We start from the raw sequence: 22,361 nt of genomic DNA on the forward strand, positions 1-22,361 counted from the left end.
TTTGGGTCTAGTCGTTCTTGGTCTAGTTGTTCTTGAGATTTTTAAAAGATACCACCAAATTTCACTACTTATTTCCTAATTATTTACCCTAGGAAGAGGGGGTGACCCTTCATTTCAACAAACTTGAATCCCCTTCACCCAAGGCCACAGACAACGGACAAATTTCGATCAAAAAAGCTCACTTGAGCCTTCGGCCCACGCGAGAGATTTGTACAAAAATATTTATTAAATGTTATACTAAAAGTACTTTCATAGTTCTTAATGGTCAGGTAGACTTATTATTTATAGATATATAAAAATAAGACCAAAAAACGTTTTCGTTGTACATAAAATGTTCGTCATAGACCATGTAAGAGAGGCCAATGTGAGAGGGAATGAGATGGGTTTAACAAAAGTGCCCAAGCACTATTGTTTTGTTTAGTTTACAAGATAATAGTTACACGTAAGAGCAGGTACAGGCAAACTAAATAGATCTAATCAAAATTTAATAAGGAGCACTAGACTAAATATGTTGTTGATCCCTTATCCTTATATTTCTTGTTTTTTAGCAACATAGTTCATCTGTCAGTTAATTTCGTTTTATACTTCTATGGATCCTTTGAGGTGTTGTTTTATACCCAGGTGACCGTTAAGGCTTTTAGGCCTCTTGTTTTAAAAATCTTATTGCGCACCTACAGGACACTATCAATCATACTTCCAAAAGGATGAATTGGCTACTGCTTAAAAAAATTGTACATAATTTTTATTTCGATCCATATAAAATTTAAAACCTTATTGCACATCTACGTTACACCATCAATAATTCAGCAAAAGATAAATTGGCTATTGTGTAAAGTTAAAGAGGAGTTCTGTGAACCTGGCTTTCATAGGAAAATTCGATTTTCGAAATATGAGACGTGGTGTCCTGTAGCTTTGCAAATTAAGGTGGTGTCTATAGATGAGTAATAAAGTTTCAGAACTTTCATTTTCACCTAGGGCCAAATGGTAGTCGAAGAATGTTATTTTTCTACAGAATTTCCTCCTAAAACTCTTTTACATTTTAATCAATTCCTCATTCATCTTTTGAAATATGATAGGTGGTGTCCTGTAGATGTGCAGTAAGGTATTAAAATTTTTCATTTTCATCCTCGCCAACTAAGGGACAAAAAACGACATTTTTAGCTCTACTGGTCAGAGACCAGAAGAGCTTGTACGATAGTAAGGTGCCCGTCGTCCCGGTTTTTGATTTCAATGAACGGTGTTGCCATGGTTACTATAAATAGAAATTTCTGTGAAAAACTTTCAAAACGCTACTCCTCCTACAGTTTTGATCTGATTTCAATATAACTTGGCACACAAGTAGACTATACTAAGATACATAATTCTGTATATCGGTTTTTGATTTCAATGAATGGTGTTGCCATGGTTACTATAAATGGAAATTTCTTTGAAAAACTTTCAAAACGCTACTCCCCCTACAGTTTTGATCCGATTTCAATATAACTTGGCACACAAGTAGACTATACTAAGATACATAATTCTCTTTATCTGTTTTTGATTTCAATGAACGGTGTTGCCATGGTTACTATAAATAGAAATTTCTGTGAAAAACTTTCAAAACGCTACTCCTCCTACAGTTTTGATCTGATTTCAATATAACTTGGCACACAAGTAGACTATACTAAGATACATAATTCTGTGTATCGGTTTTTGATTTCAATGAACGGTGTTGCCATGGTTACTAAAAATAGGAATTTCTTTGAAAAACTTTCAAAACGCTACTCCTCGTACAATTTTGGTCCAATTTCAGTATAACTTGGCAAACAAGTAGACTATACTAAGATACATAATTCTCTTTATCTGTTTTTGATTTCAATGAACGGTGTTGCCATGGTTACTATAAATAGAAATTTCTGTGAAAAACTTTCAAAACGCTACTCCTCCTACAGTTTTGATCTGATTTCAATATAACTTGGCACACAAGTAGACTATACTAAGATACATAATTCTGTGTATCGGTTTTTGATTTCAATGAACGGTGTTGCCATGGTTACTAAAAATAGGAATTTCTTTGAAAAACTTTCAAAACGCTACTCCTCGTACAATTTTGGTCCAATTTCAGTATAACTTGGCAAACAAGTAGACTACACTAAGATACATAATTCTTTTTATGGATTTTAGATTTCGATGATTGTTGCCATGGTTACTAAAAAATAGAAATTTCCTTGAAATACCTTCAAAATACTACTCCTCCTACAGTTTTGGTCTGATTTTACTATAACTTAGCACACAAGTAGACTACACTAAGATACATAATCCTCTATACCAGTTGTTGATTTCGATGAAGTGTTGCCATGGTTACCTAAAATAAAAATTTTCTTGAAATACTTTCAAAATGCTACTCCTCCTACAGTTTTAGTCTGATTGCAATAAATCTTGCCACAAAAAGAGACTAAACCAAGGATCATTATTCTATATATTGTTGTTGCAAAGTTTGAAGTCCAAGTGCTACTTTTATCTTCCTTTATAAGTACAACCAGTAGAGCTACAGTCTCGTCAGAGACTTCTGGTTCCACAGTATCTTCTTAATATCCTATTATATTTTAAGTTATAGCAAATCTATCTTTTGCAATATGGGTTGATGGTATCCTGAAAATGTGAGATAATTTAAAATTTTCTCCCCCCCCCCTCTCTCTCTCTCTCTCTTTGCAAATTATGGATCGAAATAAGATTTTATCTTTGGAAACCTGTTCCCAGATCTCTTGCATTTCAAGCAATTTTAAAGTAGCCAAATCACCTCTTGGAATATGATTGGCCGTGTCCTGTACATGTGCAATGAGGTTTGGGAATTTTAATTTTCATGGGGGAGGGGGGGGGGCAAAAAAAAAAGACATCATCCAATCCAGTGATTGATGGTCTTTTCATTAGATATGCAATAAGGTTTTGGAGTTTTCTTTTCCGTCCAAGAGGCAATTTTGGGTGTCTTTTTTATTTTTACTATGCTTCATTAAATTATTTCAGACTTGTGATGAATTTATTACATGAAATCATATAGGAGATACTAAAACAACAGTTGTTTGGGTATTTCATACATGATATTTTTAATACATATTTTTTTGACACGCTGGGAGCAAACCCCTGTACATTGACCCTAAATCTGGTCTTAATTTTTTTTTATAATCTTAATGAAAATTTCGTTCATTTTAAGGGATACTAGTATTTGTTTGCTCCATTTCAAACAGAAGTTGAAAACACACCATAATGTTGCCATCGTGGGCAACACGTACACGCACTCGTCGGAGCACTCTAGTTCCTGTTGCAATTGTTTTATTACATTTTATACAAGTAAAATTGGTATAAAATACATTTTTGCCTTTTCAAGAAGGTGAAGATACGCGTCAGCAATCAATTAAAGCTTACATTTATCTCTCTGTAGCTACTGGGTCAACGGAATCTATATCTGTAAGTTTTTATGTATCATGACTAAAGCTTCGGTTATTCTGATGGTCTTTTCCACTGCACAGTGTTATGCAGTTAATCTGTTTGTATATACTTGCTATTTATTCCTTATGCTCACTCTTATTTTGTTATACCTTATAATAATGTATATATGTTAAACTATTACTATGTACTCTAATGTGTCGTATGGCAGAAAGGTATAAAAAAAACTTAAACTGTCCTTTAATGTAAGAATAAATTGAAATCTACAGTAAATGATACAATTGAAAATAGATTAACACAATTTTGAAATAGATTCAAAACTAGTTAAAATTCTTATTATTCAATCAAATCAAGATTAAGTACAAGTAATGAATACATTATCTGCGTGTATTTTCTCAGAGAAAGTAAGCAGCATTAATTTCTATTTACTAATACTTTACTGTCTTTGAACATTAATCCTTGAGAAATATATATGGAAGGTACCTAATGCTGGAAATGAACTTGATAAATTCAGTATGTACAACATTATTTGACATATTTTTATGCCCCCGGATCGAAAGATCCCGGGGGTATATTGTTTTTATCCTGTCTGTCTGTTTGTCTGTTTATCTGTTTGTCTGTCTGTCTGTTGTCAACTTTAACCTTGCCCATAACTTTTGATTGGTTGGAGCTATGACTTTCATATTTCACATGTGTATTCCTTGTGACAAGACCTTTCTTTGGGTACCATCATATTTGACCTTTTGACCTTGACCTTGGGGTTTGACCCACTTTTGCAAAATTTTATGATTGATTGATTGATTGTATATTGTTTTACGTCCCATTCGAGAATTTTTCACTCATATAGAGACGTCACCATATACCGGTGAAGGGCTTCAAATTTTGACCTTTACTCGGCACTCAGGGCCATTGAGCAGTGAGGGATCTTTATCGTGCCAACGCCTGCCGTGACACGGGGCCTCGGTTTTTAAGGTCTCATCCGAAGGACCCGCAACTTTCACTTCAAAGTGCCGAGCGCATGGCGAAGGAACAGTTGCTACCTATTTTTTATCGACTTAGGTCTGTCGCGGCCGAGATTCGAACTCACGACCTCCCGATCACGGAGCGAGCGCTCTACCGACTGAGCTACCGTGAACGGTCAAAATTTTATGAGACTTTAACCTTGGCCATAACTTCTGAACAGTTGGTTCTTGGGGTTTCAAACTTCACATGTGTATTCTTTGTGACAAGGCCTTCCTTTGGATACCAACAACTTTGACCTTTTGACCTTGACCTTGGAGTTTGACCTACTTTTGAAAAACTTTAACCTTGGCCATAACTTTTGAACAGTTGGTGCTTAGGTTTTCAAACTTCACATGTGTATTCCTTGTGACAAGACCTTCCTCTGGATATCAACCACTTTGACCCTTTGACCTTGACCTAGGAGTTTGACCTACTTTTGAAAAACTTTAACCTTGGCCATAACTTTTGAACAGTTGGACCTAGGGCTTTCATACTTCACATATGTTATCCTTGCGACAAGACCTTCCTTTGGATACCAACCACCACTTTGACCTTTTGACCTTGACCTAGGAGTTTGACCTACTTTTGAAAAACTTTAACCTTGGCCATAACTTTTGAATGGTTGATGCTAGGGCTTTCATACTTCACATATGTAATCCTTGTGACAAGACCTTCTTTGGATACCGACCACTTTGACCATTTGACCTTGACCTAGGAGATTGACCTACTTTTGAAAAACTTTAACCTTGGCCATAACTTTTGAATGGTTGGTGCTAGGGCTTTCATACTTCACATATGTAATCCTTGTGACAAGATCTTCCTTTGGATACCAACCACTTTGACCTTGACCTTGACGTTTGACTTTTATTTAAAAAACTTCAACTTTCGCCATAACTTTTTAACAGTTGTATCTAGGTCTTTCAAATTTCACAGGTGTATTCCTCGAGACAAGACCTTTCTTTGGGTATCAACATTTTTTATCTTTTGGTCTGGATTTTGACTTGCATTTGAAGAAACTTTAACCTTCGCCATAAGCTGCCATACGGGGGCATCAGTGTTTCACAAACACATCTTGTTTCACTAGTGTTTAGACTTTTTGGTTTTACTGCAGTATGTATCAACATTTTCTTTTGTACATTCAAGCAGAAAATGATAATTTGTTAGAATTTTCTGATAAATTAGTTTTCTTAAATTCAGTCTCACAAAAATTATTGACTATCTAATTTTCCTGTGCAAACCTCAAAATATTTACATTTAGCATACATGCACAGACAGTCTTTGATGTATAGGAAACGCTATGCGTGATATGCGTAAATTTATTTCATTTTTGTTAAAAGTGACATAATCATCATAGGTTAGATGGTCCGAGCGTTTGAATAGTTAATTTGTATTAAATGATTTTTATTGCATTGTATAACACTTGTCACTATAATAAACTATTTACTTACTTAGCAAGACCTCTAGCTATGGGGCGCCAAATTAAGATAAACTCATCTTTGTTTGAAGATATCATCAATTCATTTGATGCGTGCAAAAATTCAATTAATGATCTCTTCACATAATTAATGATATCTTCAATTCTGAATTAATGTACACATTAATTCAAATGTTGATATGATTATTTTATTTGCTGAATTGATGCTCGCAATAATTTTTCCTCTTCTCATATGAATTGATTATATCAACATTTGAATTAATGTACACAATAATTCAACTGGAGATAGCAATAATTCAATGACTACGTATAATTGAATTTTGCTGTCTTTAATTATTGTGTCCATCAGTTCAACTAATGCGCTCATTCATTGGATTGAAGAGGTAAAAACTGAATTTATGCATACATCAAATCAATTTAATTTGTCCCAATCGATTTCCTCCCAATTGATGTGCGCGTCATTTTGTTGGTTGCACGCACCATTTCAATAGATGGGAGCAATAAGTGATTTGATGCGACCATCAATTCAATTATTGCGCTTAGAAATGGAATGAATGATATATTCAAATGTTAATTTTGCGTTCCATAACTCGTTGTGAGACAGACACTACGTGCCTTGAGAAATGCTATAAGGTGGGTGCAATTAGCACAGTCCTCTGTACTAATCGACGTGGAAATCTTTGTTTTAAAGTTTGCACCGATTCAAATCTTCATATAAAAAATATACTGATGGCTTCTTTGCTTTGTTGCATGGAATTTACTTTGGTTGGATATACATGTATACATGAAGGAAGAATAGTAACATGAATTTATTTATAAGCCTTAATCCCTCTATCTTGCTACTGAATCTGACCCGTTATAAGGAAACTTCAATATCTCCATTTTGTCTCCTGAAAACATAACACTGGTACCAAGAAAATGGTAAAAAAAAAATTATAATAGTTTCTTTTAGCTATTCAATATAAGCATAAGGAATTTATAAAATGAATCTATAAAATTGCAACGTTAACTATGTGAATATGAATTCTATGATTAAAAAAAAATCAGCATATACTTAGCGTTATTAACTCCAGTCAAGTAATATTTTGAAAGCAGACCTGGTCCACACAGATGAGGGTTTCACCAATAGAGACTGACAAAGCTGCTCCACAGCAACTGAGGAAATGTCAAACCTTGGAACGATCGGTGACGATGAGACACCCTCGCCTGGACAGACCCTCTGTCCCTCCCCCAGATATACCCACGGTTCCTCCTCCAGCTGTGTCGAATTTTCGACGATCTGCATCCACTGGTACCCTCAGTCAGATTGCATCCATGATTTCTTTTTTCAATGACAATAAGCAAGATAGATTATATTAAATATATCAAAAGTTGATATGGGTAGGTATTGTGTATATATAAAATCAACATCCAATAGGCCTGATGTCTGCTTAATCTGTTAATTTGAGAATTAGGGAGATTTTGTGATATTCAAAATATATTATAGGTTGTATGATATAATGTATGCGTAACTACTATTTATACTGCACAGGATCCTGAAATTTGTATATAATTTGTACAGTGTATATACATGTATATAGACCCCTGCATAGAATATATATAATATAAATATAGTTGTTTTTCAAATATTACTTATTTATGTAAGAAAATGGGTATACTTTGGTCTAAATGTAAATCAATGAAACTAATAACTTTAAAGAAACAGCTGAAAAAAAATTATTAGAGAGGATTTCCTTCAATGCTGGTTTATAAAAAGAGAAGAGGGTTGTCTATCGGGTAAACTTACAACATATTTCTATGTAAAAAGAAGTTTTGGAATTGAAAAGTATTTATTTTTAAAAAAAATTGAACAAAGAAAATTATATGTAAATTTAGAATAATTGCACATAATCTCAGAATTGAAAGTGGAAGATATGAAAAAAATGTAAACACAGAAGGACAGCACACCATCCTTGCAAGGAATGAAAGGATTTGTAGAATGTGCGACATGAATTGTGTGGAAGATGAGATTCACTCACTGATTGAATGTCCGTTATATAAACATGATAGACATGAATTTTTTGAGAATATTGCTAAAAATAATAAAAATGTTGATAGTTTAACAAATAAAGAAAAATTTTTGTGAATTATGTCTAATGACTGAGAATGATATGTTGCTTATCAAGCTGGGTAATTTTTTAATCAAAATTTTTAAAATAAGAAATAGTGAATTATATAATATTAAAAAGAACGAAATGAATGCAAAAGAGTAATAATATCAAATTATTAATACTTTAGTACAAATATACGTTACAAATTCTTTGTAGGTATGCTAATTATATATATATTTTTTAAAAGCATTTATTATTGGTAATCCCCATCTGCTATAATCATCATCATCATCTTCTTTAGTTAGTTTCTTTTCTAGTAATATTGACATGTTGCTGCTATCAATTTTGAATTTCTCCTGTGTATATTATTCTTTACTTGTATCCCTTTAGGGGCCCCAAATTAGTATCAATAAATCTTATCTTATATATGTATACATTTGTTTTATAATGTCAAAAAATGTTTTGTCTTTGCTTCTGTCTTCATTTTTTCTTCCATTATAACACAATGTATGACTGTACATAATGACATTATGAAGATACATACAGAGTAATTAATTTTTTTTTCCATTCTGAAAGGGTATACAATTGAAATATAAAAATAGCCACATGGAAATCATACATGATAATTATATGCCGTATATTCCATTTATGTATTTACTTTGGCAATGTATTGTATCAGCTATCAGTGGCGGATCGAGGAATTTCATAACGGGAGGGGGGGGGGGGCGCAGTGGAAGGCAGGGGGTCTGGAAGCTGTATTAAAGCCCCCAGTGGGTCCAGGGCAAAGCCCTGATGGGGATCCAGGGGCAGCCCCCGGAAGCTGACGATTTCTTACAAATAAGAGGTGTTTTTCCTTGATTTTAGGATAATGAACATATAAGTGCTACATACAAAAAATTCAAACGGGGGGGGGGGGGGGACGCCCGGCGCTGGATCCGCCTTTGGCTATGTAGTTTAAATAAAGATGTTGATATGTGAATTATTTGATTTCATATTAAATCTTCAGAGTCAAATATACAATGCTACATAAAATCTGGCTCTAAGCTGTATTAATCGTTTATCATGAATTTGAATGGACATAAGCATGTTGAGCTCCGAGAAATCCGTCTTTTTTTTTCAAGAATACCTTGACAAGACGAAGGGGTGAAACATTACCGACACACATATTAGAATTGGGACACCACAATTAAACTATCCACGAAGTTTTTTTCATTCCTTTCTTAGCAGCACAAAAACGACATAGAATATTTAATTTTGTTTTAACTTGAAACCAGACCTGGATCGACACAATATTTTAAGGAACGGTAGTCAAGACTTCTCAAAAAGTTTAAATTTTAGAAAAGTTTGATTGCCATTATTCCATGTACCTAAAGTTGATGACAGAAAACATGTTATAGCCTACATGACCAAAGCACCGAACAAACACAAAATGTCATATTGTGTGACTAGGAAAGAGTTGTTAGCTGTGGTAAAAGGATTAAAGTATTTTCATTCATATCTCTACGGACAAAAAGTGATTCTTAAGACTAACAAGCATTCTGAGAGTATTGCATTAGCAATACTAGTCCCCTACCGGCAAGTGTAATCTGGTTCCCGTTAAGAATTGAAAATGCCATAATTTCGTCAGAAATTAATGAAGCGAAACGAAATGCAAACTTGATCTATAACTATTTTACCAAGGTAAAGCCACATACCAAAAATCAGCTCAATATCTACAAGCGTTTAGAAGAAAATTGCGGAAAACCCGTAAAAATTGAAAAGGCCGTAATTCCGTCAAAAATCAATGAAGCGGAACGAAATGCAAACTCGATCTGTAACTCATCAAGATACACTCACATACCAAATATCAGCTCAATATCTGCAAGCGTTTAGGAAAAAAGTGCGGAAAACCAAGTTGGACAGACAGACTGACAGACAGACAGAGGGACGGACAGACAGACAGACAGACAGACGGACGGACAGACTCAGAGGAAACCTATAGTCCCCTCCGGTTTCACCGGTAGGGGACTAATAATGCAGCTGTAAGTTGGAGGAAGAGCTTAAAAAAACCAACAGGCCCTTATTCCTTATGCTTTATTTTTCACTTTTTTTATGTTTCATCGTATCGTCGATGCATTTTAGATAGAAACGTTCTGGTGTTAAAAGAGAATGTCCTAGATGAGTCAAAACGATGTTCAATGTTGAAAATTTTTGTGTTTGTTGCTGCATACTATGGTGATGCCCCACCCCCATCCCCCCATTGAAATGAAATACACTTCTTTTCTACATCTTTTGATTCTAAAATCTACATGATGGGCATATGCCAGATAAAAAAGGATGAAAAAGGATACCAGTTAAGTGAGTGAGTTACATAATTATTAACAATCATCTACATGTAGTTTAATTTTCAGACACCAATAATTTGGAGAGAAAAAAACTCTCTTTCTCTGAGCCTGAAAAGTATATTTCGTCAGTAAAGGAAAGAAGTTATAAGTACCTCCAAGATTGCAAGATTTACATAAATGTGACACCAGTGAAGACTTTAGTTTTTACATTTATTGCTTCAATCATTCTTAGATAACTTTTTACACAAAGAGTCTTTGAAAAACTGGAACACAGATTTACTTGCCTCTTTACATTTTGACAAACACTGCTGAAACTGATCAAGTGTGTAGCTACCCTTTGCATTGACTGTAATTATTCCATAATCACAATTTTCAAATACAAATGTCAACACAGCAACAGCACTCTGTTCTTGTAAGGTGTCAGGGTCCATGAAAATGTCCCCCTTGTCATTTATTGCACAAGTGACTGCTGCCATAAGATACCTCATACTAACACCTGCATCTAACAGAGCCATGCAGGTACTGTTTATACAACACGCAAAAAGAGAGCCCCGGTTTTGGATCTCTTGTACGGTTATAGAAATCAATGACCTAGGATGCAGGTTTCCAAGAATGACAGTTTCACAAGAGTTCCTGATTGTCCTCTCTAACAACTTTTCTGCACAGCCTGGCAATCCTGATTTAGGTTTGTATACTACTTCTATTGTAGCTCTGTCTAGAAGTTCTTTGGCAATCTTTACCTCTCCAGGTCCATACACAGCTGTGGTAACACAGGTATCTCCAAGAGAAAATGTTGAATCTCCATCAGGACGAGATAAATCTCCCAGAGTACATGACAACTCTCTTAACTTGTTGATCTCATTTGCCATTCTCTACAATTAACAATTGTCGAAAGAACTAAATACACATCCTCACAATGTCAAGGTTTTTGTGATGCTGTTCCTCTTCTCAAACCCTTGACAAAAAATCCCTATTTAAAAGTTGGGCTTGTGGTTACACATAATGGTTATTTATAAACCAACCAATGAGAATATATCTTTCAAATTCATCATTTTCAAGTGGCTCAAAGCCATAGCACATCTTCTGTGATTGTAAGGAGAAGGATCTTCCAAAAATTATTCTCTGACATTTTATTTGTAGTAACTAGTCACAAATCCTACAATATTGCCACTTTCCATTGAAAGACAAGTCATATTTGTTTACAAAACTTACCTACTATAAAGGCTATTTTCTGATTTGTTCCCAGTCCTAGCTCAGGAATAGCTTTCTAGCCCAACTTTTAAATAGCAACTTTTGTCAAGGGTTTGTTCAGAGGAACGATACCACAAAACCTTGACATCCTGAAGATGCTATACACAGTGATACATATTACACAGAAGATACTGATGCATGTGTTACATTGGTGGAAGAGCCATGAATCAGTTGACATTTGACTCTTTCTTTTAAAAACAGGATCTAACTAGTTAAGAAGTCATAGAGTTTATTGATCAACAACTGTTATTGTTTTACTAACAGCGTGGCAGTTTCCTTGATGGGGCGTGCTAAAATTTTGTATATTGATTATCATATTACTCATCGATTGGATGTTTGATTTCAATGAAATCAATACTATTTTGCATATGAAACACAGAAACCAGCAATAGCAGTGACAATACTGACCAATCGCATTGAATGATTGTTCACTAGTAGGCAGTAAGCAACAATTGCATGTGGACAGACAAAGCAAGTTTTACTTCCTATAATGACGATATCGATAGCTATATAGTACAACAGTAGCAGAGTAGCCTTACTAATTCCATTCTTTAAATTTCTTATATAAATTTTCTTATAAAACCTTATAAATTTCTTTACGTATTTAAATCTCCATCCGGTCAAATCACAACAAATATGACACAGTCATGCTTTTTTAGGGCAGAAAACGGACTTTGACTGACCACCTGTTGCTGCTGACTACAAATGCCGTACTTGTAAACAATAATTCAACATGACTGGCCAGTGTTATCAGGGTATTGTTGTATTCTGAGTTTCATATGCAAATTAGTATTGATTTCATTGACATCAAACATCCAGTCGATGAGTAATATGACAATAAGCATACAAAATTTTAGCAAGTCCCATCAAGCAAACTGTCATGCTGTTATTAAAATGATAATATTTAGCCCTTTCACAATAACTGTGGTACTGCTCTTTTGCAGGGCAAACAAGACAATTTGACATTTTAGTTGGCAGATAATTACACAACATTTATCAAACAATTGCTATTATGTCAAATTTCCCAAAATATATTAATATGCCCTGCAAAAGAGCAGTACCGCAGTTATTGTGAAACAGTCTATAGTTTTCATAGTTTAAAAAGATCGGAATACAGGAAAAAATATTCAATGGATGTAAACATAACCTGATGATTATTTACAACTTCAATGCGACAATTGCATTATCATGCGACTTGTATGAGAAAATTAATGCCCAGCTTTTCTTAAAAATGAACCATGCACATTGCAAAATCCTGACCCATCCTAGGTTTTTCTACCAGGTAGTACTACCAAAAATAATTTTACTAATTTTCGACTTCAATGGATTAAATACTTTTTAATAGATGACAGGCAAACATGTGAAAAGGACTTGAGAAAAGCTAATCTGACTTTCCATATATAATATTTTTTTCTCTAGCTTTTTAAATACTTCGTAACGTGCAACACGGGCCAGCTTTAGTTATTACTCACACTTAATCCTGTTCACGTACAACTGAGAATATTCTGATAATTTCATACGATATACTTACATCAGAGTAAACCCTCTGTCATATATTTTCGTATGTATGCTTTCAAAAGTGTGAAATTTTGAATAAAATCGGCAAATCTATCTTCACATGGTATTTTGCGGGATGTTCGGAATTAAGCAAGTCATACCGAGTTTACTCGTATCACTTTATTACCCCCCCCCCCCCCCCCCCCCCCAAATAGAATAAAATATTTTAAATTTTTTTTTAAAAAACTGTACTGTTTTTCCAAATGTTTAATATATCACATTTTAACATGTTTCAGTGGTCAAAGGCACCTGCCCCACCCCATCCCACCCCCCTTCCATCTACCTTTGGACATGATAACATCAAAAGTACATATACCATATCATACCTAAATTCTGATAGCTGATATTATTTCAGATTTTTTGAAGTTTAAAAATACAGTAGGAAAGGAGGAACACATGGACATAAAATAAACACTGTATTGTACGGAAGCGTAATAGGGCCGCAGCAGTATCTTTTATTAATTTGTTTTAACAAATTACTAATTTGTTATAACAATTATCAATTTGTTATAATAAATTATCAATTTGTTAAAACAAATTACTAATTTGATATAACAGATTATTTATTTGTTATAACAAATTACTAATTTGTTATAACAAATTATCAATTTGTTATAACAAATTATCAATTTGTTATAACAAATTATTAATCTGTTATAACAAATTACTAATTTGTTATAACAAATTATCAATTTGTTATAACAAATTATCAATTTGTTAAAACAGATTACTAATTTGTTATAACAGATTATCAATTTACTAATTTGTTATAACAAATTACTAAATTAAATTTGATATAACAAATTATCAATTTGATATAACAAATTAGTAATTTGTTATAACATATTAGTAATTTGATTTAAAAAATTATTTTTTTTTTTTTTTTACAAAATATGAAGGTGAATACAGATCTATGGAAGCCAGATCAGATCAGAAATCTTATTTTAAATCGGGTTTATGAACACGTTAAGCATAAGCTTTGGAGAGCTTTTGATCAATATGTTAATGTGGATTTAGATGAATTAGCAACTTAGATTAAAGCACTTTAATTTTTGTTTAATTGCAGTTTTTTTTTTAAAGTTTTGTTTTGTTTTGTTGTTGTTTGTTTGTTTGTTTTTTTTTTTTTTTTTTTTTTTTTTTTGAGTCAGTTCCTTGGAATAGATTTCTCTGTTAGACAATTAAAAGAATAGCTGCATCCCAGGGATTATGTAGAAGAAATACAGAATGTTGGATCCTTCGAGAAAAATTCGAAGTTCCGGACAATTAAATATGACTTCAACGTCGTCCATTCAAATCAACACTTTTTTCAATGTCAACACAGGGTCAAAAGGGGAGAAGACCTATTTTTTTCCTTCTTTACACATGTGTAATATTTTGTGTGTATTGTTATAACAAATTATATTGCTTAACGATTTCTTGTAAAATATATGAGTAGTCCTATATGAGACAACCAGGATACAAATTACAAATGAATTTGAAGAAACAACTGTCAAAGTTTTCAGCCAATAATAAGTTATGAAGGCTTTAGTGGGACTTCGAGGGCTTTTCCAAAAGGCACGTATTTTGATTATAAAAATTACATACATACATGAAAAAATTTCACAAGGTATCTAAATTCAAATTTTACGAAGTACTACCCACTCAAGAATATTGTTTATTTTCGTTTTTCAGAAAAGGTTATTACAGAGTGTTTATCAATTTTTCTATGATAATTTATCTACAAATTCATTTTTTATCAATGTTGCCTTTATTGCCCCCAGCATAAATTGGGGCCAAGGAGGTTCACCAGAGGAGCAGATTCAGGTTTATGCATTAGGAACGGCGGTTTAGTTTAAAATATATTTTATTCATGATACATAAACTGGATTGAACAGTAGGCATAAATCATTTGGTACATGTATAGAATGAATCGAGAGAGAGAGGGAGGGGGGGGGGTAAAATGAAATAAAATAAAAGACACATTGAAAAAAACATATTATAATGAACATGTTGATTCAGGGTGGGAAAAATTCCCTCTCCAAATAACATGTCTTTGATAAGATATTTTTTCCCGGCATACGAACGGGGATGCAATGACCTGGTAAATGGGAGTCAAGGACGGAGCCCTGGTGGGGGAGGAGGACAAAATTCAAATAGAGCTCCTAAGAATAAGTAAATAGGAACCAAAGAATTTGATGCATTGTATCTTTATAACAATAATGTTTGACAGTGAAAAAGATGTAAATCCAGATTAACATATTGGTCAAAAGCTGTAGCTGCAGAGCTTGTACATTTATTATTTTCACAAATCCAACTTATAAAAAAATTTCTGATCTCATCTGGCTTCCATAGATCTGTATACACTTTCACTTTATCAAAATTATTAATTTGTTATAACAAATTACCAATTTGTTATAACAAATTAATAATGTTATAACAAATTAATAATTTGTTATAACAAATTATTAATTTGTTATATCAAATTAGTAATCTGTTATATCAAATTAGTAATCTGTTATAACAAATTAGTAATCTGTTTTAACAAATTGATAATTTGTTATAACAAATTAGTAATTTGTTATAACAAATTAGTAATCTGTTATAACAAATTAGTAATCTGTTAAAACAAATTAGTAATTTGTTAAAACAAATTAATAAAAGATACTGCTGCGGCCCTAATACGCTTCCGTAGTATTGACATATTGAAAATACAGTGTATATTTCTGGACTAGGAATTCAGAACTCATCAGGTGCTCTATATACCATTGAGCTATCCTGTAAGTCTGTTGTCCACATTTCATATAGTCCAAACTACTACACGAGATTGTCCCTTAATTTATAGGTATATATATATTTAAAAAACTACTACATCTTGATAAAAGGTAAACCACAGGGATCGGATATGTAAAACTTAATGGTGTCTACGGGTAATCCCAAAGCATAATGTTAACCATGGTAAATGTGGCCATCATCTGCAGATTATAGTATCAATAACAAGATGAGAAGGAATCTTATTGCAGTGAACAAAGACCAATTGAGCATTAAAGTCAAGGCCAAAAGGATTAGAGGTGTGTAATGTTTTCTGGGCCCACAGACAATAAGAAACCGTAATCATGATTTTTGACAAGACAGGATATGACCCTGAATCTAATTGGAAATATCTGCATCTAAATTTAATGAAATGTCCCCTTTTTTCATAGTATTGCACACACCCCCCCCCCCCCCAATTTTTACTTAAAACTAATTAATAAAGACCCAATCTGTAATCTACACTGGCCACTTATAATGGCAATGATTATGCAGTCTTGATTTTATACATTGTAACTAAATACCCGGTAATTATGATGATGAAATGCTAATCATATACATATAGTTTGCCTTTCTTGAGGATTTTTTCCAATACAGAAAAAAAAAAAAAAACTATTTATAAAATTTAAAACTTTTCTTGTGTTCCCTTCATAATATATTTTCTTGGTTTAAACTGCTGCTTTAGGGGGAAAAAACATAACATTACACATTGTAGTGTATATTGTCCACAGACAACAAACCATGGAATCCTGTTTTATTACAAATGTTGCTACAAGAGGGATAATCTTAATAACAGTCAATGACATTCTCTTCATCCTCTTCTTCTTGACCTTTGTCCAAAGACAAAATATCATCCAACAAGGACAGAGAATTATAGTCATATTCAGTGATAAATTTTGATTCCATATCATATTTTTCTTTGCTTTCTTTTATTTTATCATATATTTCTTGAACCAAACTGCTACAGCAAGAGCACCAAAAGCTGCCTGTATCCCCGTGTCCATTTGTCAGTGGATTTTCAAGTACAATAAGTCTCTCCAAGTGTTCACTGATCCAATGTAATTCCTGGTGAGTTTTCTTACTCACACTAGGGTCATAATCACAAGACAGCTTCAGGAGTACATCAACAGCAGTGGCAACAGAAGAGGGATCCCTCTTTTTTCCCCGTCCACATTTTAAGCATCCTGAAAATACCACTGTTCTGCTTGAAGTTGTTATGTCTGCTGCAAAGACATTTTTCAAGATTATACACCAGAAATCTACCACTTTTAGTTTGACCTCCCAGTCAAAGTCTGAAGGCAATGAGAGAGAGAAACTCTGGGTGATATTTTGTATGGTGTCTGGCTGTAATTGTTCTAGGAGGGTCCCCCAGCAGTGTGACAGAAGGGTCACTGCACTCCTCCTTGGAAAGGCCTCACTGTCTGTGTTACAGATGTCTAATACCCCAGAAATAACCTCATCCTGAAACAAAGAAAGAGTTTAACTTTACATTATGTAAAAATGCAGCTCCTTTACAATGAACTTGAAAATCTCTACTTTCATACATTGTTTGTAGAACTTATTTTTTTTAATTACTCCTCATGAAAGAAATACACAAATTAAAGCACATTTTTAAACATTAGAAACTATCACTTACAATTGAACTGCCTATGTCCTGTAGCAGACTTGTAACATGGGTGGACGTAAGAACAGTCTGTAGAGTACTGAGACCAGTAGCTCTTACATAACTCTCCCCATCACTTACAGCTTGATATGCAAACACAAGGAATCTAGAGTCCAGAATCCAACTCATCATAACCTGACTTTCTAAAAGTGAAGAAACCAGAAACCATTAAAATAAATACAGAATAGTCAGATTCAATGCATAATACATATTCATGTATATTTCAACCTTAACTGCAATGGCCTATGTGGAATAATGTGCATACCAAAGAATTAAAACAAAGAAACTTAAGGCAGATACAGGCCCCTAGAATTCATTAACACACTCCTTTGAAGGTAAAAGTCAATAATTAAGGTTGTATTCTACATTTTATGTCCTGATTTTTATACACACAGGTGACTGTATGCTGTGATCATAAATAAATTTCAAAGTCAATTTCTAGAGTGGAACTGAAAGCATGATTTACCACTAATGAAGTTAAAAGAGAACAATCATAATGGGTCACGCAAAAACAGTTGAACTATTTTGAGTTATTTACCACCCAGGTTCATGGGTCAAGGACATATTCAACTCCGCATGTTTCGATATGGTATTGAAAACATCCAAATATTTCAGCATGTCTTATCAACAAGCTAAGTTAGATGACAAACAGTCATCCTCAAAAGAGACATATGTTCATTTTTACAAATTTCAAGGTCTAGGTCAATTCCAAATGTGACAGTGACAAATAATCTTGTGAAGTTACCAGAAAATATTTGTTCAAGGTCATCCACAATAATCAAACACTGTCCATAGACCAGGTTTTGCTTCACAATCTGCCCCAAAAACATTACACAATATACTGAATAAAATACTACCAAGATTTTTATTGACTGAATTACAGCAGGATTAAATTGGCATTTACATGTATAAGAAACTGTAACAGCATACTGCAAAAATTAAAGATAATGAAACATGTATGCATCGGTAGCCTAAATGTACTGACATGTTAAATTTTTACATACAGTGATATTACCTTTGTTCTTTTCCAGAAGCTTCTTCACAAATTCACAGCTAGTGTCCCTGAATTCCCAGTCCATACTACAGAAATTCTTCTGGACTGAGTCCCGTATCTTACAAAGATCTGAAGTAACTGTAGACGTGTCTGAGGAATGACGAGAACTAGACAAAATCCAAGGCAGCAGTATACATAGACAGTCAAGGCATTTCCTGTATATCTGTAAAAATGTTTACATGACAATGCATGTTAAAAACCATTTCTCAACATCAATATTATTCTATGATAAAAATGGATATGCATATTAAAGAAAAGTTTATTACATGTACTGATTTAACTTGTTGCATGCTTCGAAAAAAGATATCCTTTGGATGTGAAATGATGTGTCTAAATTCTGTGTTGAGAACTTACTGTGTGGTCTGTTGAAGAAGCAGTAATGTTACTGATGACAGAGAATGCAAAGGGAATCAACTCCTCACAGACATCTGAAAAAGGAAATCACTGACATAACTTCTATAAGTTAAATGATGCATTGACAAAATCATAAGGTACATGATTAGAACAAACATAAATCAACACTTCGTGGGGATACCTATACATATTAATTTGACTCATAGTGGTGCTGCTGTTCTTGAAAATCTTTTTGAAACATTCTTACATTTCTAAGTAAACTTTATCTTTTTGTGGCTTGATCATTCTGGCTTTGGTGTAAATTGACCATGATTTCTAAAAACAATCTTGAATATACATGTATATGCACTACATGGGGATGCTTGCATATTAATTCTATTAAAAGTGGTCTTTTGCTCTTGAAAAAGATTTTTACTTCTACATTACTATGCAAAACTTTGACCCAAGTTGGTAGCTCTAAACTAATCCCAGGCACAGTTATTTAAACAAACTTAAATGATCACTAGATCGGAATAATTTGCATATTATATTTGATGTAATGTTTTTCTGCTCACCTTGGGAAGATTTAGAATATTTTTTATTCTTATTCATCCTATCCCTCTTAATTTGAATAATGAATTTGAAATTTCCTTACCCAAGATGTACTTTTTAATAAGTTCATTTAATATGGTCCCATTGTTCTGGAGAAGTAGTTAAAATTTTGATAATCTGTCACACCAATAAGATAACAAACAGATGTAGTACAAACTTTGATCAGAAAAGCTAACTTGAGCCCTATTGGCTCAGGTGAGCTAATATTTTCCAGCTCTAACTGCTGAGCTTTACACTTACAAGATTCTAAATACTCTAAACATCTGATTTGTATTTTAGTCTTCCAAGAGATTAGATTTTGAGAGAAAAATGTATCAATGATCTCCTCTTGTCCGTCAGCCGTCATCCTCAAGACTTTATAAACCTGATTACAGATCTCCGGATTCTGCAAGAGTCGAACATGGATACTAATTTTAAGATAATACAATAGAGATCTACATTTACTCTATATTAAAAAGTTTGATTTTTTTCAGATTTTTCAAATTATTAGTGCTCAATTGTTATTTACAATCTAGATGGAAAAAAAAAATCCATAAAAGGCTTCACTAGTTCAAGAAACTCACATGTATATTACATTCATTGATAACTGTAAGACTCTGACATATAGCAGAGAGGCAAGGGGAAGGGGAAGATGGTTGTTTTAAGTTGTCTAGCTGTAATGGTCTTACTATTAAGTCTTCCAAATCTCTTTTTTCTATGAGACTGCAAAGCAAATTAACAGCAATTTTAATACAATCTCTAAACTTTTCTGTAGCAACAAAACATTAAGTAAATACAGTATGTGTATAGTAAATGCAAAAAAAAAAAAAAAAAAAAAAAAAAGCTTAGTGTCTCATTTCAAGTGAATCATGTATCTTTTTAATGTAAATTTTAATTCAATTAATAAACAGTAATGGGTTTAGTCCAGAGGAGTAATACTTACTTGACAGGATAGAGGATCTTGGCAATATGAAGACATCTAACACTGTCAAGCATGTTCAATAACGGTGATATTTGAGATTTTACTCTAACAACCTCCATTTCACTTCGACTATCAAGAAATAAAAATATATAATGAAATTAGAGTCATCATTAATCATTCCGAAATCTTAAGCAATACCTCACAGAGTTATCCTACCTTTCAGATAATCTACAAATACATCTTGTGGCAGTTGTAACAGCCTGTGTATTTCCATTCTTCATTAACCAAATCAAGGGATCAAAAATCTCATCAAAGCATTCACTAAAATAACACGGCACTCTCTCTAGTACTCTTAAGGAACACATCACTGAAGGGGAGAGAACTCTTTGGCAGTCTTTAGTTTTCAAGTCTACAATAGTGGCCTGGAGTTCCTTGAGAAGGCATTTTGCCTCTTCTGATTCAGCCATATCACTAGTAAACACAGAATTAATAAAATCTGATGCAGCTCTTGACAGAAAAATACTCCTCTCTTCCCTCAGTACATCAAATGACTTCATAAATATTTCTGAAATAGAAGATTGTGATATTATCTAAATGTTAACTTTTATTTTCTTACATAAAGGGGCATGAAATTGTGAAGAAAAAAAAATAAATCAAGATACATAGACATACGGTAATTTCAATATGCTCTATCTGCTCAAAATTGGAATTGCTCATGTGCGCCTTGACTACTACAATTTCCTTTATTTATTCTTACAAAGAACAAGTGAATATCTTTTCGTTTTTCTAACTTACCTTTAAGATTTATATTTGCACAGATATCCTTGGCACTACGGAGAATGATTGTCAATGTTTTGAGCAGTGCACAAGAGACAGAAAGATTCTCCATCCATTTATTTGATAAAATAGTCTCAATCAATGATGATATAATGTTCAGATGAACCAATGAAAACTTGATCTTAGAAACCAGCCTTCCTATCAATTGTACAGCAAAAACCAGAGTGTCTGGTCTGACATCAGGGGTTTTTCCTGTAGCCTGTATAAAACTGATCACTCCACATTTCTCTGCAAACTCTGCACTGATCACTATAACGATAAATAAAAAAAAAAAAATAAATATTTCAATCAGCACAAACATTATATATATGCATGCACATCATTATCAGCAGATCAAAAGATAATTCAACTTTTGGAATGAAATGTTTAAATCTTGCTGATATGACCAGTTTGTTTACTATAAATTGACTCAAGTTTGTTGTTTACAGTAGACGACAATTTGTACAGAGATTGATCAATTATCAATAAGGTTAAATAAGAGAGAAAATGTACTGAATCAAAGAGAAAAAAATGTATATTCTATTGTCAAATAAATGAAACATTTAATCATCTCATAATTAAAAGAATATAATGGAATATCCATTCAATTCCTTTTGAACCCACATGTAGAGTAATTATTTTTTTGTACCTTTTTCACTCAAATCATCAAGCAGCTTTTGATATAATGTGTCATCATGAATCTGACACTTTGTTGTCTGAAGGAATTCTAAAGCTTGTTGAAGTTTCTTACAATACTCTGTTTCTGCCATGTTTAGTCACTTGGATAATGCACTGAAAAGCTGAAGAAAAAAAAACATCAAAAACATGAGGAACTTAAAACCAGGTCTGCAAGACATCATCTTAAGAACAGAGATTTACATATTCCCATAATTATTATTCATTGACATTACCATAAAACACCAAATTTTAAAAAGGAGAACCTTTTTATTCAGCTGTTATCTTCTAAAAATGCTCTCTCTCTCTCTCTCCCTCTCTCTCCAGAGAGGAAAACTTTTACTACTAACCAACGACGAATTCAAATTCAATAAAAGTTGAAAAAAAATCATTGGCATGGGGATGCTGATCTTGACGAATAGGACAGATAATCCGCAGTTA

The 22,361-nt window shown here is 33.2% G+C and overlaps 2 protein-coding genes across 3 annotated transcripts; both read right to left on the bottom strand.

The window, feature by feature from the left end:
* Positions 1 to 10,467: 10,467 nt before the first annotated feature.
* Positions 10,468 to 13,161, bottom strand: LOC133184698 (exosome complex component RRP46-like). The gene is made up of 2 exons (XM_061319769.1): positions 13,054 to 13,161; positions 10,468 to 11,143 (listed from the first exon to the last, which is right to left on the bottom strand). The coding sequence occupies exon 2, from the start codon at positions 11,138 to 11,140 to the stop codon at positions 10,490 to 10,492; it is 651 nt and encodes a 216-aa protein (XP_061175753.1). The 5' UTR covers positions 11,141 to 11,143; positions 13,054 to 13,161; the 3' UTR covers positions 10,468 to 10,489.
* Positions 13,162 to 16,513: 3,352 nt separating this feature from the next.
* On the bottom strand, positions 16,514 to 22,357 carry LOC133184324 (BRCA1-associated ATM activator 1-like). Of its 2 annotated transcripts, none has more exons than XM_061319353.1 (11): positions 22,271 to 22,357; positions 21,895 to 22,045; positions 21,225 to 21,515; positions 20,646 to 20,994; positions 20,451 to 20,558; positions 20,092 to 20,230; positions 19,769 to 19,913; positions 18,938 to 19,011; positions 18,545 to 18,746; positions 17,503 to 17,672; positions 16,514 to 17,327 (listed from the first exon to the last, which is right to left on the bottom strand). In XM_061319353.1, the coding sequence occupies exons 2-11, from the start codon at positions 22,013 to 22,015 to the stop codon at positions 16,653 to 16,655; spliced, it is 2,274 nt and encodes a 757-aa protein (XP_061175337.1). In that variant the 5' UTR covers positions 22,016 to 22,045; positions 22,271 to 22,357; the 3' UTR covers positions 16,514 to 16,652. The 2 variants fall into 2 exon arrangements, with proteins under 2 accessions (XP_061175337.1, XP_061175336.1); XM_061319352.1 differs by having other exon boundaries at positions 22,187 to 22,330.
* Between the last annotated feature and the right edge of the window lie 4 nt (positions 22,358 to 22,361).

Source organism: Saccostrea echinata, unplaced genomic scaffold (assembly GCF_033153115.1).
Source record: "Saccostrea echinata isolate AGI-Se365-2 ecotype Australia unplaced genomic scaffold, CSIRO_AGI_Sech_v1 ptg000010l, whole genome shotgun sequence".
Classification (NCBI taxonomy): Eukaryota; Metazoa; Mollusca; class Bivalvia; order Ostreida; family Ostreidae; genus Saccostrea; species Saccostrea echinata.

Bases quoted from the DNA above. Each gene is read 5' to 3' on its own strand.
- LOC133184698 (XM_061319769.1), bottom strand. From the start codon at position 11,140: ATGGCAAATGAGATCAACAAGTTAAGAGAGTTGTCATGTACTCTGGGA.
- LOC133184324 (XM_061319353.1), bottom strand. From the start codon at position 22,015: ATGGCAGAAACAGAGTATTGTAAGAAACTTCAACAAGCTTTAGAATTC. The intron at 20,995-21,224 runs GTAAGTTAGAAA...CTTCTATTTCAG, and splicing joins TGCAAATATAAATCTTAAAG to AAATATTTATGAAGTCATTT. The intron at 17,673-18,544 runs GTAATATCACTG...CTTCACTTTTAG, and splicing joins GCTTCTGGAAAAGAACAAAG to AAAGTCAGGTTATGATGAGT.